This window comes from Falco biarmicus, chromosome 11, assembly GCF_023638135.1.
Source record: "Falco biarmicus isolate bFalBia1 chromosome 11, bFalBia1.pri, whole genome shotgun sequence".
Classification (NCBI taxonomy): Eukaryota; Metazoa; Chordata; class Aves; order Falconiformes; family Falconidae; genus Falco; species Falco biarmicus.
In genome coordinates this window covers 37,895,377-37,909,459 of record NC_079298.1, presented here as the reverse complement: position 1 = coordinate 37,909,459, position 14,083 = coordinate 37,895,377, and the positions used below count along the sequence as shown (strand labels likewise).

The 14,083-nt window shown below is 36.8% G+C and overlaps 1 protein-coding gene across 2 annotated transcripts in view; it reads left to right on the top strand.

Moving 5' to 3' along the window:
- Positions 1 to 14,083, top strand: part of DDX59 (DEAD-box helicase 59) — a 30,189-nt gene that overhangs the window by 4,261 nt on the left and 11,845 nt on the right. The window contains exon 2 of one of the 2 annotated variants that reach the window (XM_056355938.1): positions 5,838 to 5,951. The exons of the other annotated variant lie outside the window; for it this stretch is intronic. Coding sequence (XP_056211913.1) covers positions 5,930 to 5,951 — 22 coding nt within the window. The 5' untranslated portion in view covers positions 5,838 to 5,929. The remainder of the gene's footprint in view (positions 1 to 5,837; positions 5,952 to 14,083) is intronic. 2 annotated transcript variants of the gene reach the window in all.

Sequence of the window (14,083 nt, the reverse complement as noted above, 5' to 3'; positions counted from 1 at the left end):
TTTACAGATTCTGGTAGAGTCATGACTCAAATGGAAGATAGAGCTTTGTATGACATTATACTTGGATTATCTGTGATTTTTGATACTGTTAAAAAAGGAAAAAGGTGCAGTAATAGCTACTTCAGCTCATTTACTACGGAAATCTGAACAACCAAAAAGCTGCCCAATGAGAATCAAATATGGTAACTGACAGTACCTCTCAGTACTGGGATGCTACTGGTTTCATTTCCTGAACTTGGCTTTGACCTAATGTAGCTCTTTTAAGGGAGGGGAAAACCTACATCTCCACTACCCCCGCCCCCCCCGCCCCCCCCCCCCCCCCCCCCGGTATTCCACTGGGTCAACAACTGGGCAACAGATCTGTCCCTTTCCTGTGGTCTGTGAGAGTCAATATCTCTCATCTACAGCACTCATGCCTGGTTGGTTTGTTTGTCTTTTCCTCTGGTTACTTTGCTGTCTTTTTTATTTTCCCTGAGATTTTTTAACTTTTAGGTTTTTAATCAGGTTTTCACACTGGCTGCTTTCATGGTGTGCCCATCTCCTGGAATTGCACTCATCCTAGGATGTTTTAGATTACTTTTCTTCCAAGGTGTGCTGTGCAATACTCCCTAATTCCCATTCTTTCTCCTTGACATTCCACTGTTGCTGTGTTTTCTGCGAGGACAGCAAATACCCTACTGTAACTGGGTTTTTTTGTTATTGTAAACCTGATATGGAATAGATCCTACCCTCTTTCATTAAGTGAAACCTGTATACTGTTTCTTTTATGGCCACTTAGTGCCTGATGTGTTTTCTAAGGAAAATCTTAAGAGTGATTGTATGAATGTAACCTTTAAATATTAGAGCTAGTTTAGCTGCACTATAAAGTAAATGCATGGTGGGAAATGTACATTCAGAGAAATGTACAGAAATAAAATGCAATGTTACTGCCATTATGGTAGCTGTTAGATAATGCTCTGTTGGCACTCCAGAGGAAAATGAACTCTAGTTTTCAAATTGTTCATTCAAGTATAGGAAATTTAAATCAGTTAGCAAGGCTTTTTTACTAAGTCTCAATGAGAGTGGATACTAAATTGTGCACTTCTCCCTGTTGAACTATACTTCATTGAAGTGACTGGCTGATTTTTTTTCATTCTGCTTCTACATGTGAAGAAAGATCTGAATGCTCTTAAAAGCTCATTTGTTCTGAGCATATACGTGATGTATTAGTGGAGCATGAACAGGCATCAGTTTCCCATCTTTTGGCCCTGCTTTCAGTTTCCTCGGAAGCTCATGTGTGTCTGAATGAGACTGGCAGTAAATAGTAGAGAATGCTGTCTTCGAACAGTAAGATTCTGGTGTCATGTAATCACAGCAGAATTATTTTTTGGAAGGGGTGGTAGCGAAGGTGGATGAGGAGAGGAAAGCAAGGGAATAGCATAGCAGACTACTGGAGGAAGAGGTTTTTTTTCTATACATTTTCTTTGAAACATCGTCATCATCCAGTTTTTCATGGAATTTTTTAGGCAGTTTCTCAGTTTTCTTAACTTACTAGAGAGACTGCATGTTATTGAGGAATTTTTGATGATTCCTTTAGGGAGCAGGTGTAAATAGCTGGTATACTGTTGAAAAAGTGGCTGTGGAAAGTGTGTGTCAAAGATCTTATTGTAACCATTTATGCATAGTGACCCTTGATGGCATTGGAGATTTTGATTATGCATGCATGGTAAGGTCATCACAACCAGAGTGCATAGAACTCTGTTACATTTAATTCACTTTTGGCATAACTGAACTTGTTTGTATTTTTTGAGTAGCTTTACAAGCTGTATGCCTTATGGTTCCTTTGAAAATATGTTCAATATACAAAAATGTATAGGATGTCTAAGCTTCATGTAGAATAATTTGATTTAAATACTCCCCTATTTCAATATATATTAGAAACATGGAAAGAACAACAATTATTTTAATAGTTGCCTTAAACTAAATGTATATATCTACTTAGCAATAAAACTTGGCCCCAACAAGGATTTTTTTAAAGCTTGATGCTACAGACATGATTAAATTTCAGTGTGTTTATAATTGTGTTTCAGGATTAAGGGTGTTACGCAGAATATTTGTATTTGAAGAAGTGTGGATGATTTCTTTCTAGAAAGTCTCCAAAGAGAAATAACAAGTCTCTCTTGTTATTCTGTCCTCATATAGAATTCTTGCTCTATAGTTTATGTGGATCTGTTAAATCATAGGGTGTTATCTCAGCTGTCTCACCTGGGCAGGGAGCAGTCATGATTCCACTTGTTTGCACAAAGAATAGAAATGTCCATCATCATGATGGGTGTCAGAAACAGAGCCCTCTCCTTGTATTAGCCAGTGTAGTTGAATATGGTTGAAGGAATGGGGAAAGCAGGCTGAAACTTGATGTTCAGGGAATGTTTGAGCCCTAGTTGTGATGGCCACTACCCTGGAAGCAGTCTGAGACAAAGTACACCTGAGACTCCCAGTTCTGCACAGTACTTCATAATCCCCCATAATGTGGGGTTTGTTTTAACAGCCACACTACAGCCCTTACAGATGATAATTTACTAAATGAAGAAAGAATCAGTCTGGGGAAGAGTATGCTAGTGGGCACTGTGTTGAATCAGGGGGATCATTGTATGAAACAACAAAAGGAACACCTGGAGATTTTCTACAAGCACAAGGACTTGCTGGGGTATATACCTATCAGTTTCCCTTTGATCTGGCAAGTCTTCCTCGTTTGTTTCAAGCTCTTTCCTCCTTTTGTATGTGTTCTTAACAGAAATGAGGCAATTGCCTGATTGGAGAATGTAGGATAACAGAACAGATTTCATGGCAATGAACTGTGTTGATGTAAATCCAGTTTGTTAATTTGTGTATTTTGCTATGCATAGGCTAACTGTTGAAACAGAGTACCTCAGAGTCTCTGTCCCAGTTGGTAATATGCTCTTTCAGAAGTGGGAAAAGCGTTAAGCCACAGTCATCAGAAGAGGTAGGGAAGCAAAAAGTGGCTCAGTAAGAAAGCGTATCCAAGGTAGAGGGCACACTGCCATGTGCACACTCTTTTACCACCAGGGCCTTAAGTGGTAGAAATACCGTTTGACTTCTTTGAGTGAAGAGAAACACTGGATGTGGGATACTTCAGCAGAAACAGATGAAAAAATAACAATTATCAATGCTATTTATGCTGTAGTAGTTTATAGATGCTCTAGTCAGGGGCCAAGATATCACAGTGGAAATGCAGAGTTAGGTCAGGGTCAGAATGATAAAGTTTTAGATATTGCAAGACTAGGAAAGCAGTAATAAAAAAGGCTTTGATACTATTACATTGCTCTGATTTCATTATTTAAGAGAGTCCAGTACCACAGTAATATCCTCACTGCTGCTAGATACCAGGTTTCCTGTGTATCAACAGAAGATTAAGAGCCACATGCATGGAGATGCTCTGTGTCTGTGCCTTTGCTGGCTCTTTAGTCATTAAAGGAAGACAGGTCATGCTTCCCAGGGCCAACACCCTCTTGTAACCACTGACTACCTTTGTGGCTTCTTGCAGACAGTATCAGTAATGCAGAAGCCTTTTCACTGCCTAGCCTTTTTGCTCCAAGTTCCACTGATCTGGCAGGAGCTCTTTGTTGTTACTTGTCTCTTGTCTGGCTAGTGGTGTTTTACCTTTGTTCAGGTTGTATACTGCAGTAGTACTCTATTTTTCAAGTGTTTACATCAGTAATGTCAGGGGCAGCTGTTCTCCTGCAGCTTTAATTTACCCTGGAGCTGAGCAGATTGAGAATCTGAGTATGATGACTTACTCCAATTCATATAAACTCCTCAAGATTGGTAAAGTCCTTATATACTCAGCATTTTTGGCTGAATCACAGATAATCTCAGAAGAACTGTTGTTTCATAGGATTACTTAGTTTTAATTACTTAGTTATTTTAGTATTTAAATTACTTGGTTTAGGATTAGCTTGTGTGGAACTGTAAGGTAGGTAGGTATATTCTGGCAGACAGTTCGCTCTAGGCAAATTTTCCTGACAGAACCCCCCAAGTTAGTCAAGAAAACAAGCAGAAACATTTCTAAGCTACTCTGTCTCATTGTATTTTCTGGCCCTGTTCCTTCTAGTGTTTCCTTTGAAATGATCTCACCAGATATATTCAGAACAGTTTTAGAATTTATTGATAAGTTTGATTGTCATGTTTTGTTTTGAATTGCTGGGAGGTTTCTTCCTCTTAGACTTACATCTAAGTCACCACTTTTTCACAGTTTAGGCAACTATTGTACCCTTCTTGCTTTTTGACACCTGGCTGTTGCCTGAGAGAGAGTTTCCTTAGCTTGGGCTGCCATCTTTGTTGTGCCTGAAATCTAATTTCTATGTGTCTTGCTGGTTGCCACAGGAAACAATATTGCTTTGGCAAGGAACTGTACAGAATTACCTTGTCCTAATAGGTCGTGTCCAAAAAAGAAAACGGGGACACTGAAACTGGACTTTTGCATGGCTCAAAGCTTTAAATCGTTTGGTTAAAAACAAACCAAAACAAGAACAACCCAACCAAATTTGACATGGAAATTTTAGGCTTGTGCTTTGTAAGAATGATGTATTAAACTTAGCCAATTTTTTCACAATCTGGCCTTATACCCAGGTCAGCTGAGCTGTATTAAGAAATAGTACAGATTTAATCAACGGAATTGTTTAGCAGATGGAATTCCATGAGTGCTTCATATGCATTTCATACAGTCTTCCTTAAAAAAGAAATACACGACAGTGGAGTCTTGGATAATACAGCACAAGTCTCCTTTCACACTATAATACTTCAGACTTATTTAATACCAAAGAGTTAGAAACATAATGATTTGGGGTGCAGACTTGTTAACCAGAGGGTTTTTTTTTATAAAGCAGCTAAAAAATATATGAAGTGCTAAATTGTTTACCTTATTTAGTGTAAATTTAATTTATTCCAAAACTTGAAAATGTGTTTTAAAACTTCTAATCTGAAATCTTTTGAACCAGGCACTATCATGCTGGATTTTTTTTTGCAGCCAAGTTACAAATCCCAGAAAAATAAGGTTTGCATGGAAAGTTCTTGGCAGATCTCTCTTGGAACAGCACAAACAAAACTGCTTAACAAGGAGGCATTCATTATTTCTGTCTTGTTACCCTCTGTTATTACAGTCACTAGCTGTAAGGTTACTGGCATCTTTGAATCTTTCTAATAAAAAGCATAGGGAGCAGTCATTCAAGGGTAGTAGTGAGAGAGATGCTGCATTTTTGAGGCTTGCTTTCTTGTTTAATAGTTTTGTGCTTTATCAGTCTGAGTTAATGCATTGTCTGCATGTTCTCAGAGCAAACAAAGTTTAGGAAACTAACTGAATTTCAGAAGGACAAATCTGTAACTCTAACTTCAGCAGTCTGTAGTCTTGAAGCATGCAGTTAAACCACAGATGGACAAGTTCTCACCACCATGTCATGAGAATTGGAGTTTTGTTTGCTTAGTATTTTTAACAACTAACTGATAAATGCTGCAAGTGATTCACAGAAGCAAAAGCTCAAGAAAGTTAAAGGATATATGTGTTTTGAACATTGGGATGTATTCTTATCTCTTTTGGTTATCTTGAATACCTAGTCTCATCTAATTGGTGTTTATTAGTGTTTTCACTTACTTAGTGCTTTCAAGTCCTCAGTTTTATCACACCTTGACTGTTTTTGCTAGCATGACTAGCTTAAAAGAGAAAACAAAACATTCTCTCTTATGCAAGAAAACTTAATTACACATACAGAGTTTTAGATGTATACCTTAAGACAAGTACTTCAGTTTTATGTTTTCATATCTAATAGTATGCTTCCTTACAGAGCTTTATAAGAACAACATTTATGGGACAAATCCATACAATATCCAGTGTTTGGTCCAGTGCCATTCACTGACTGATCGGAGGAGCCAAGCCATGTATGAGAATCCCATTTTAGGTAGGTGAGAGGTTGGCTGGATTTGTATGGGGGGATGGAGTGGGAGCTGTTTTCAGATGAATCATTTCTGCTTCTTAGGTTTGGATTTGGGAGGATATTTTTAATTGATATACTAGTACCAGGAAGGGCTGATTTAGCTGGAATTGAACTAGGAGCTCAGTCATTTTGTCTGAACTGGGTTTCTCAGAAGTATATAAGCTGAGACTATATGTACCTGAGAAACCTATAAGTAGTGCTAAGCTTTGACATGGTAAGTATTCAGAGGTGGACTACTAAGGCTTAGAGTAAGGTCAGTTTTGGATTTACACAGACTTGGTCCCCTCCTAGTTTACCCAATCTGTCTTTGGGGGCTTTGGTATTCCCGGACTGGGATAGAGCCTAAAGTCTTTTACCCCCTCACAGACTAGGGACTTCATGCCAGAAGACACAAATAATGCCAAGACCTGCTATTCATTCTTGTTACTTTGTCATTCTTAAACTTGGGGTTTTTTTGGTCCCCATGGGATGACTATTATGCATTTATGTGTACAGTAGTACTTGCCTGGGAGGGCAGTTCATCTATGCCATGAGTGAATATCCAAGTGTGAGGATGAATTTAGTTGAAATATATGATCAGATTAATGCAAATTCTTTTCATTGATGAAGCAAGATAATTAAATAAGCAAATGGAATTACTGGGATTTTAAGGTATGTTTTCACTTACAGATTACATAGGTGTTTTAACTCCTTAAAATTTGAGTAATGTATTGATTCTGTAATTACTTGATCATGACATGTTTAGGTGTATTGAAATACATTTTTAGTTCTACCACCTAGGAGCCTACTTCAGTTCATTTTTATGTATAAATGTTTATAAAATTATTTTCTAAGGAATTAAAGGGGTAAAGCAGTACTTGAAATCATAGTAAAATGACACAGTGAATCACTTCTGAGGCTAACGGTATCATGAGATGCAAACCATTTGTCCAGTACATAATTATTGTTCCATTTCAAGTTTCAGCGTGGTAGCTTTCTGTTGACAGGTTTTACCCTTATTTAGGTGTTGTCCTTACTAGTGCAGCAAGCATAAAAGTATATTGTGTATTGCAGATAATGGGACAGAAATACAGTCATGCTAAGACCAGATCCAGATTGGTTCTTTACCACCCTGTTATTTCCTAGAGCTAATGAAAACCATGGCCTCCCAGATAGAAAAATACTTTCAGCTGTTGCAAATGGCTATACGTTTTTTAGTAGGGAAGAACTGGTAAGAGACTTTAGCCCCGCATTTGCAGCTTCCCAGTTTTATGGGTTTTGTAGTTTATGAAAAGGAAATTATAAAAAAAGAGCATTAACCATAGCAAATGTTAACAATCTTTTCACTTCTTTTATGCATAGAAAAGAGTAAGTAGGGAAATAAAACATCTAGGAAAGGAACAGTGATGTTGATACACACATTGTGGAGGTAAGAAAAAGTAAAAATTTTTTTGACTTTTGAAATAAAAAACATCTGATATACTTCTCTGTTAAAGAAGTCATGGGCAAGTGGTCTACTTGGTAACCAGGTATTTATATTGCATTACAGTCCTTCTGGAAAGAATTTTAGCTGAAGGTGTAACATTGTTTGGTAAACAAAGTCACAATTCTTTTATCCTCTGTTTTGCTTAGCAGTCACGTACAATGTCTTTTTCAGCACATGACAAAGATCTGTACTAGTGCAATTAATGCCAGGTACACCACAGGTCTGCAGAATTAATATTTGAGACCTGTAGTACAAGTCAGTGGAAAAAATACCCACAAGGTGTGTGTTTTTAACTAAACTATTAAGGCTGCATTGAATACTCTGTACACTAAGAGTAACGTCTGAGAAATTTAAAAATCATAGGGTAGAGCCCGACAGTCACAGCCACTTAGAGCAGTGGTGAAGTCTGATATAAAGGAAGCTTTTGAGACCTGAACCCTGGAGCTGTGTGGCCACCAAGCCCGCTACTAGCGGAAAGTACAGGAGCTGCAAGGATCATCTGTTTTGTAACAGCTGCCAATGTCTTCCAAAGGCAATAGTCAGCTGTCAGTCACTAGTGGGGACATCCTGAATTTGGCTTCTACTTTGGCAGCAGTGAGTTGGCTTTTTGTAGATGCAGTTATAGCTTTTCCATGTTCTTTAATAATTTTTGTGTGAGGAATTCAACTAGGTCAATTTAAGACTTCATGCAAAGACAGAATAGGGACCAAATGTAGTGTAGGGAAGTCTGAGGGTTAAACCCAATTATTAGTATTGGCATAGATTTTTAACAAGACAACTGGTGAAAAGTCTAGTTTCTAGCAGCTCATTTGCATGTTTTCCAGACCATTCTTAGTACAGGGGGTTTTGCTTTCAAAACTAGCAATGTTGGTAGAAGCTTTAGAGGTAGAAAGGGAAATTATTATCCATTTAATCAAAAGGCCTATGTTGTAAACTTGTCCTTTGGTCTGTCACATTAATCGATTATAACTGTGCTTCTTCCACTTGTCTCCCTGTAATACAAATTCAATGTACCAGAGCATAAACTGTTACTTTTGTCATACTTGCTGATTAATTAGAAAGGTCTTCATCCCTTAAGAAGTGACATGATTGGAGAGAGTTTATTGAGGGGGCAGGTGGTAATACACATCGAACACAGGTCATCTGGCAAGCTGGAACTTAAATAATTGCTGTTGTCTCTTGTGGATTTTCTTTTCTTCCTCTCCTATCCTTTTCTCTGGGACCCCAGAGGGCATGGAAAATGGGGTTTAATTTCAGTAAGTGCATGTTGCAGGAGCGTTACCTTGTTTTTAGAATATATGAGAATCTCATATGCCTCCAAACAGCATTATTAATTGGAACATAAATCTAAATGACAAACTGGTAAGCAGCTTTCAAATACAGTGGTTTATATCTTGTCAGGAAAAAAAATAGATTAAAATGAAGGGAGAGAACTTTTAATTCTGAAGTCTGCACCTCTAATTAAGCTGTATTTCAAGATTTCTTTAATCATGTTAATTTCCACCTGAATTCTTTAAGAATCTGGGTTCCAGTTTATTGCTTACTGAAGTCCCTGGAAATTTGCAATTGTCTTTGCAGTCTTTTGATCACATCCTTGTTCTGTAAGTCTCAGAAACCTAACAGATTTGTAAGCTGGTTTAAATGATTCTCATACCATAAAATCATTCCTTTTAATTGGAAAAAGCTACTCTGTCTTGTACAAAGAAGTTGGTAATTTTATTCACTGTAGCTTTTACAGCTGTGCTGAGGCTATGGTGATAGTAAATCAGAGAGTCCATTGATTCTGAAAGTAAGTATTATATGCAGAATTTGAGCATATAATAACACATGTTAATTATGTTGGTAAATTTTGCATGATTTGCCCTGTATAGTTATTACCCTATGGACTAGTGGCATTTAATGCTAGAGCTTCAGGGCAAGACTGCTGTTTGTTTTACTTTTTTAAAAAAAAAAAACCAACCAACACCTCTTTAATATGCTATAAGAATTCAGATTTAATTAGTTTCTTAATTTATTTTTTATTTTTTAATTTTTTTAATTCCAATTTTACCACAGTTTTCTGCAGAGGCTAATATAGGCCAGTATTTCCTTACAGTGGGGTTGTTCAAACAAAGAGAATGCTCAGGAAGCCTGAAAATATTAGTCCAAGACTTCTACTGATTATTTTCTTCGAAAAAGCTTAGGAGTTGCCTGTTTTCGATTAAGCAATATCAGAAAAACTATACTTCAGAATAAGTATATTGCATGCAATATCTGTACTAAATCAGGACATTTTGAATGAATATTAGCAGACTTGACTAGTTAATGGTTAGCCAGCGTTATTTGGTTTTAGATTATCTTGATTTTTCTGTGTGATTCCTTTAAAAGTGTAATTCAGAAACCAGAGGAGTCATTGACTCACTGCTTCCATCAGTCAAAGAACTATTCATTAAGTATGCTTTGGGTTAGAGCTGCTGTTGACTACCTACCTACAAGACTGCTGAGTGGCTCCAAAGTGCCAAAACATTAAAAAATAGGAAAATATTTGGTTTCATAGCATAAGGTAGAGCAGGCATAGGTGCCAGTCCCCAAGTAAACATGCTTTGACTTCCACGCCTTCTGAAGGAAAAGACGTTCCCCCTCCCTTTCACCCAAGCAGTGGATGTTGTTTTAACTACAGTGATACCTATTGTGGCACTCTTAAAAAAAAAATAAACAATTTCAGGGAATAATTGGTATTCTTTAAGTGACATCTTCACAAACTTCATGATCTTAATCCATTACAACATCAAAAAACCAACATTTAGGCACTTGAATTCCTTGGTGTAGAACAATACGTAGAATATATATTGAGATATTTAAAATCATTAACAGGATAAAGAAAAACCAAAACTTGCTTTTGATGAGATACTATCTCAAGGCATGTTTTAGTTTTCAGGTTTGTCAGTACTAATGCTTGCCACTTGAGGGGGTGATGCATTAGGGGCTGTTTGGACTCTTAGTTTTGCATGCACTGGGAGCTCACTCTTAAGAAGAAAATTCAGACATCGCATGAGGATAGTGTTGGCTATAAAGGAAACTTAAAGTGCACTTTATTAACATGTTTTGGACACTTACTCTTTGGGACGTATTTATCTGTTAATCAAGTCACTGTGTGGAACTTGAGAACATCTTGCTTGACAGATTCATGGAGAGGTGCCTACAGGTTGTGTTCCGGTACAGGTTTTAATTAACAGGGTGACTCTGGGAGGTATCGATGTGGACAGCTGAGGCATATGCTACAGTCGAGCAGCTCTTTGAAATGCTTGTGATACTGACTCTGAATTACTGTGCAGAATGCCTGTTTCTTATGGATTTAGTGTGTCTGGGAGTAGAGGGATTTCAGTCTCCTGCTTTAATCCAGTCTTGTTTTACTGAATTATTTATTATTTGCATGGTGATAGGAAAGGTTGGTTCATGCTTCTAAAGAATGGCTGTGTGATGTTATAAGACAAAGCACCTGTTTTTAAATTGAGCGCAGGAATCCAAGATGCCATGCTTGCTTTCTGTATATTTGATGCAGAAACCATGAGGAAATATGGAAAAATCTTCTTGATGTAATTTAAAATAGACCAAAAAGTGGGATACCGTTGTATTAATAATTTGTGCTTGAATTATTGTTTTAATTATTTATTTTTACTTTTAACCAAGTTACTATCTTTGTAATTCTAACAGAAATTTGCATAAAGCTGAAATATTCAGTTGCTGTATAGCTATGTAGTAAATCTGTATCAGTATGTATTAGTCCTTTTGTACATGTGGGTTTGTGCATTGTTCCATTTGTGTAGTTCCTAAATGTTTTTCGAAATTACTCTGAAGAGGTGTATTTATTATATATGGATTATATTTGATCAAGGGTTTCTAATGACACTGTGATACTTTCCTAGGCAGCTATTGTACTGGAACACGTGCAGCATAGACAAGATGAGAAAATTGTAAACTCTTGCTGTTTTACCCACTAAATTAAATAACAATCTCTATAAAATAGAGATGGTTGTTGGTGTGGTTTGGTTTTTGGTGGGTTTTTTTTTACACTACCTGGAAACCTTAAGATTTCCTGTGATGACATTCCCAGATAAATTGTCCATATTGTGCAAAAATTACTGTCCTAATCGTTCATGGTTTTCTAACAGGACTGAAACCCAAATTCATTCAGCCAGTGCTTGAACTAACTCATTTTTGGAAGGAAGACTACCAAGACAAAACCATTGTAGGATATCTGAGAACATCTTGTCTGGGGACATTTTGTCCAATTTGGTGAACTCTAAAGGTACAAAACTTGAAGTTCAGAAATCTTATTAAAATGTCATTTGCCTCAGATCTGACTAGCAATATCAAGAGCTGAGAGAATAGGAATTAAATTCACCAAGGCTATCTATTACTCTTATATATTTCAGCATTCTAAAAATGCTTAGGAAGGTGACTGGACTAGAATGTTTATGCTTTATACCAGGAAAAAAAAAAAAGTATTTATTTAGTAAGCTCACAAAGCACAGTATCTGTTCCAGAAGAGTTTTTGGTATGTCTATGCTGATTAACTTCCTCAGGTAAATAATGAATAACATAGTACATTATGTAGAAACTTCTACTCTTTTTTTAGTTGTGAGCACTTACTATAAAGCATGTTACAATTTCATATTACAATTTTTTTTTTTAAGAATAAACTATCAATAGCTGTCCAGCCTTTATGAACCATTCAAAGTACAGTAGATGTACTGTATCTGTTCCTCAGTCGTATCTTCAGGTTGAAAAGTTTATGTAGTTGTCTTGCATGGAAGTCCTTCCATGGCTCTGAATGTCCATGCACTCCTTTTCCAAAACTTAATTTCAAGTTCTTCTGTAGATCTTCCTCAGATAAGGGGAGTGAGTGATGGGGAAACTCCAATTACAAGGAGCGTTTCTATAGGTGCATTGTCAGTTTATATCGTAAAGTTATCTTTACCTTTCCTAGTATTTCCTACCATGGAACTGTTTTTCTGACTGCTGTTAGATGCTGAACTGATGTTTTAACAGTTATTCCTCTTAATCCTCAGATTTTGTTTCTGAATAGTAATGGCCAATTCACAGGCTACCATTCTGACATTCAGCATTAAGGTATCTGACTACCTAGGTTTGTATTTGTCTGTCTGATTTTTACCTGTCAGCATAACCAAATCTTCTAAGGCTCTTGTAAAGCTCTTCTGTTGGACCTTTAGCATTAAATATCTCAGAGGAGATTGCCAGCAAACTTTCTTGCTTTCTTGGTCTTTAGGTTGCTATATCAATCTACAAAATGGTACCAAGTTTTGCAGAATTCACTGGTGACTTCCCTCCCTTCACTGTGGGACCCCTTATTAGTGAGTCCCTGATTTTTTCTTCCCTGTATTCTGATCAATGGCATGTCCATGCAAGACCGTTTCCTCTTACCCTGCATTTTTTTTGTGTCCTTAAAACTTTTGGCGAGGAATCTCTTAACAGCTTTTGGAAAGTCGAGTATTCTGTATCAGTGACATTTTCCATAATCACAGGGGTCTTTTTATCAGGTATTAACAGTTGTCCTTATTGAATAACTCTTTAAGGATTCCTAGATAATTGATGATGTAATGAGAGGGAGGCTGCTGTTTTTTTATTGATAACATAATCCTGCAGAGTGATACTTGGTTTCTTTTAGTCTTTAGCCATCTTGAATAATCTGTGACCTCCTTTAATATTAACGGCTGTGATGAAGTCTGAGTTCATCTTCTGTAAGACTATTATATGCTAAAGAAAAGGAAGCTATTAGTGTGTATTAGAAACAGCAGTAGAGCCTGGTTTTCTGTTTGGAGAATGTAAATTTGTGTTGCATTTATAATAAATTTTTCTATAATAATGATCTTAGAAAATGCAACATGTGTATCTTCAAAGTGATTGTAAAGAATAATTCGGTACCTAATTAAATAGTGTTCATTACTAACAAAATAGTGTTCTCATGAAGCAGATACAGGGTAGAACAAAAATTGAAAGTCATGCATCCATAAGTGAATCATGGAATACACCCACTGCCTACATTATTCCTTCCACAGAAATGCACATTCTAGACTTCTGCACTTTGCAGCTTAGAACAGCAGGAATATGTACTATGAAGAAAAATGCTAAGTAATTGTATTACAGTATGGACAGTATTACTGAATCTCAAGAGCTTCAATGTATCTGTGTAATCGAAGTGTGCAAACTCTTCTCTCACAGCAGGTGAGGGCAGAACGGTAGCTTTCAACAAAACAACAGTGTTCTTACCATCACAGAAAGGTACTAAACTTCTTTAGATTCAGTTGTTTCCATTAGATTAATACTTCTGTCACAGAAACCTACTGTTAGCAAAAAGTAGAAAAAGCTGATACACCAAAATGCAAACTTCCTATATGTATGTACTTCATAGAGTATGAAGCATCTCCTATCATATGGAATATCGTTGAAATACTGGTCTTTATTTAGCAAATGATGTTTTGAATTCCAGGAAATGACCTTGTAAAAATGAAAGAAAAGGAAATTAGCCTATGTTAGAAACTCTCTGAGAGGGAAAATGAAGAAAAGAAACTCAGTGCAAACAAAGGGGAACGAGAGAGGCTGAATCAGGGAAAGGTGAGGGTTTTCACAG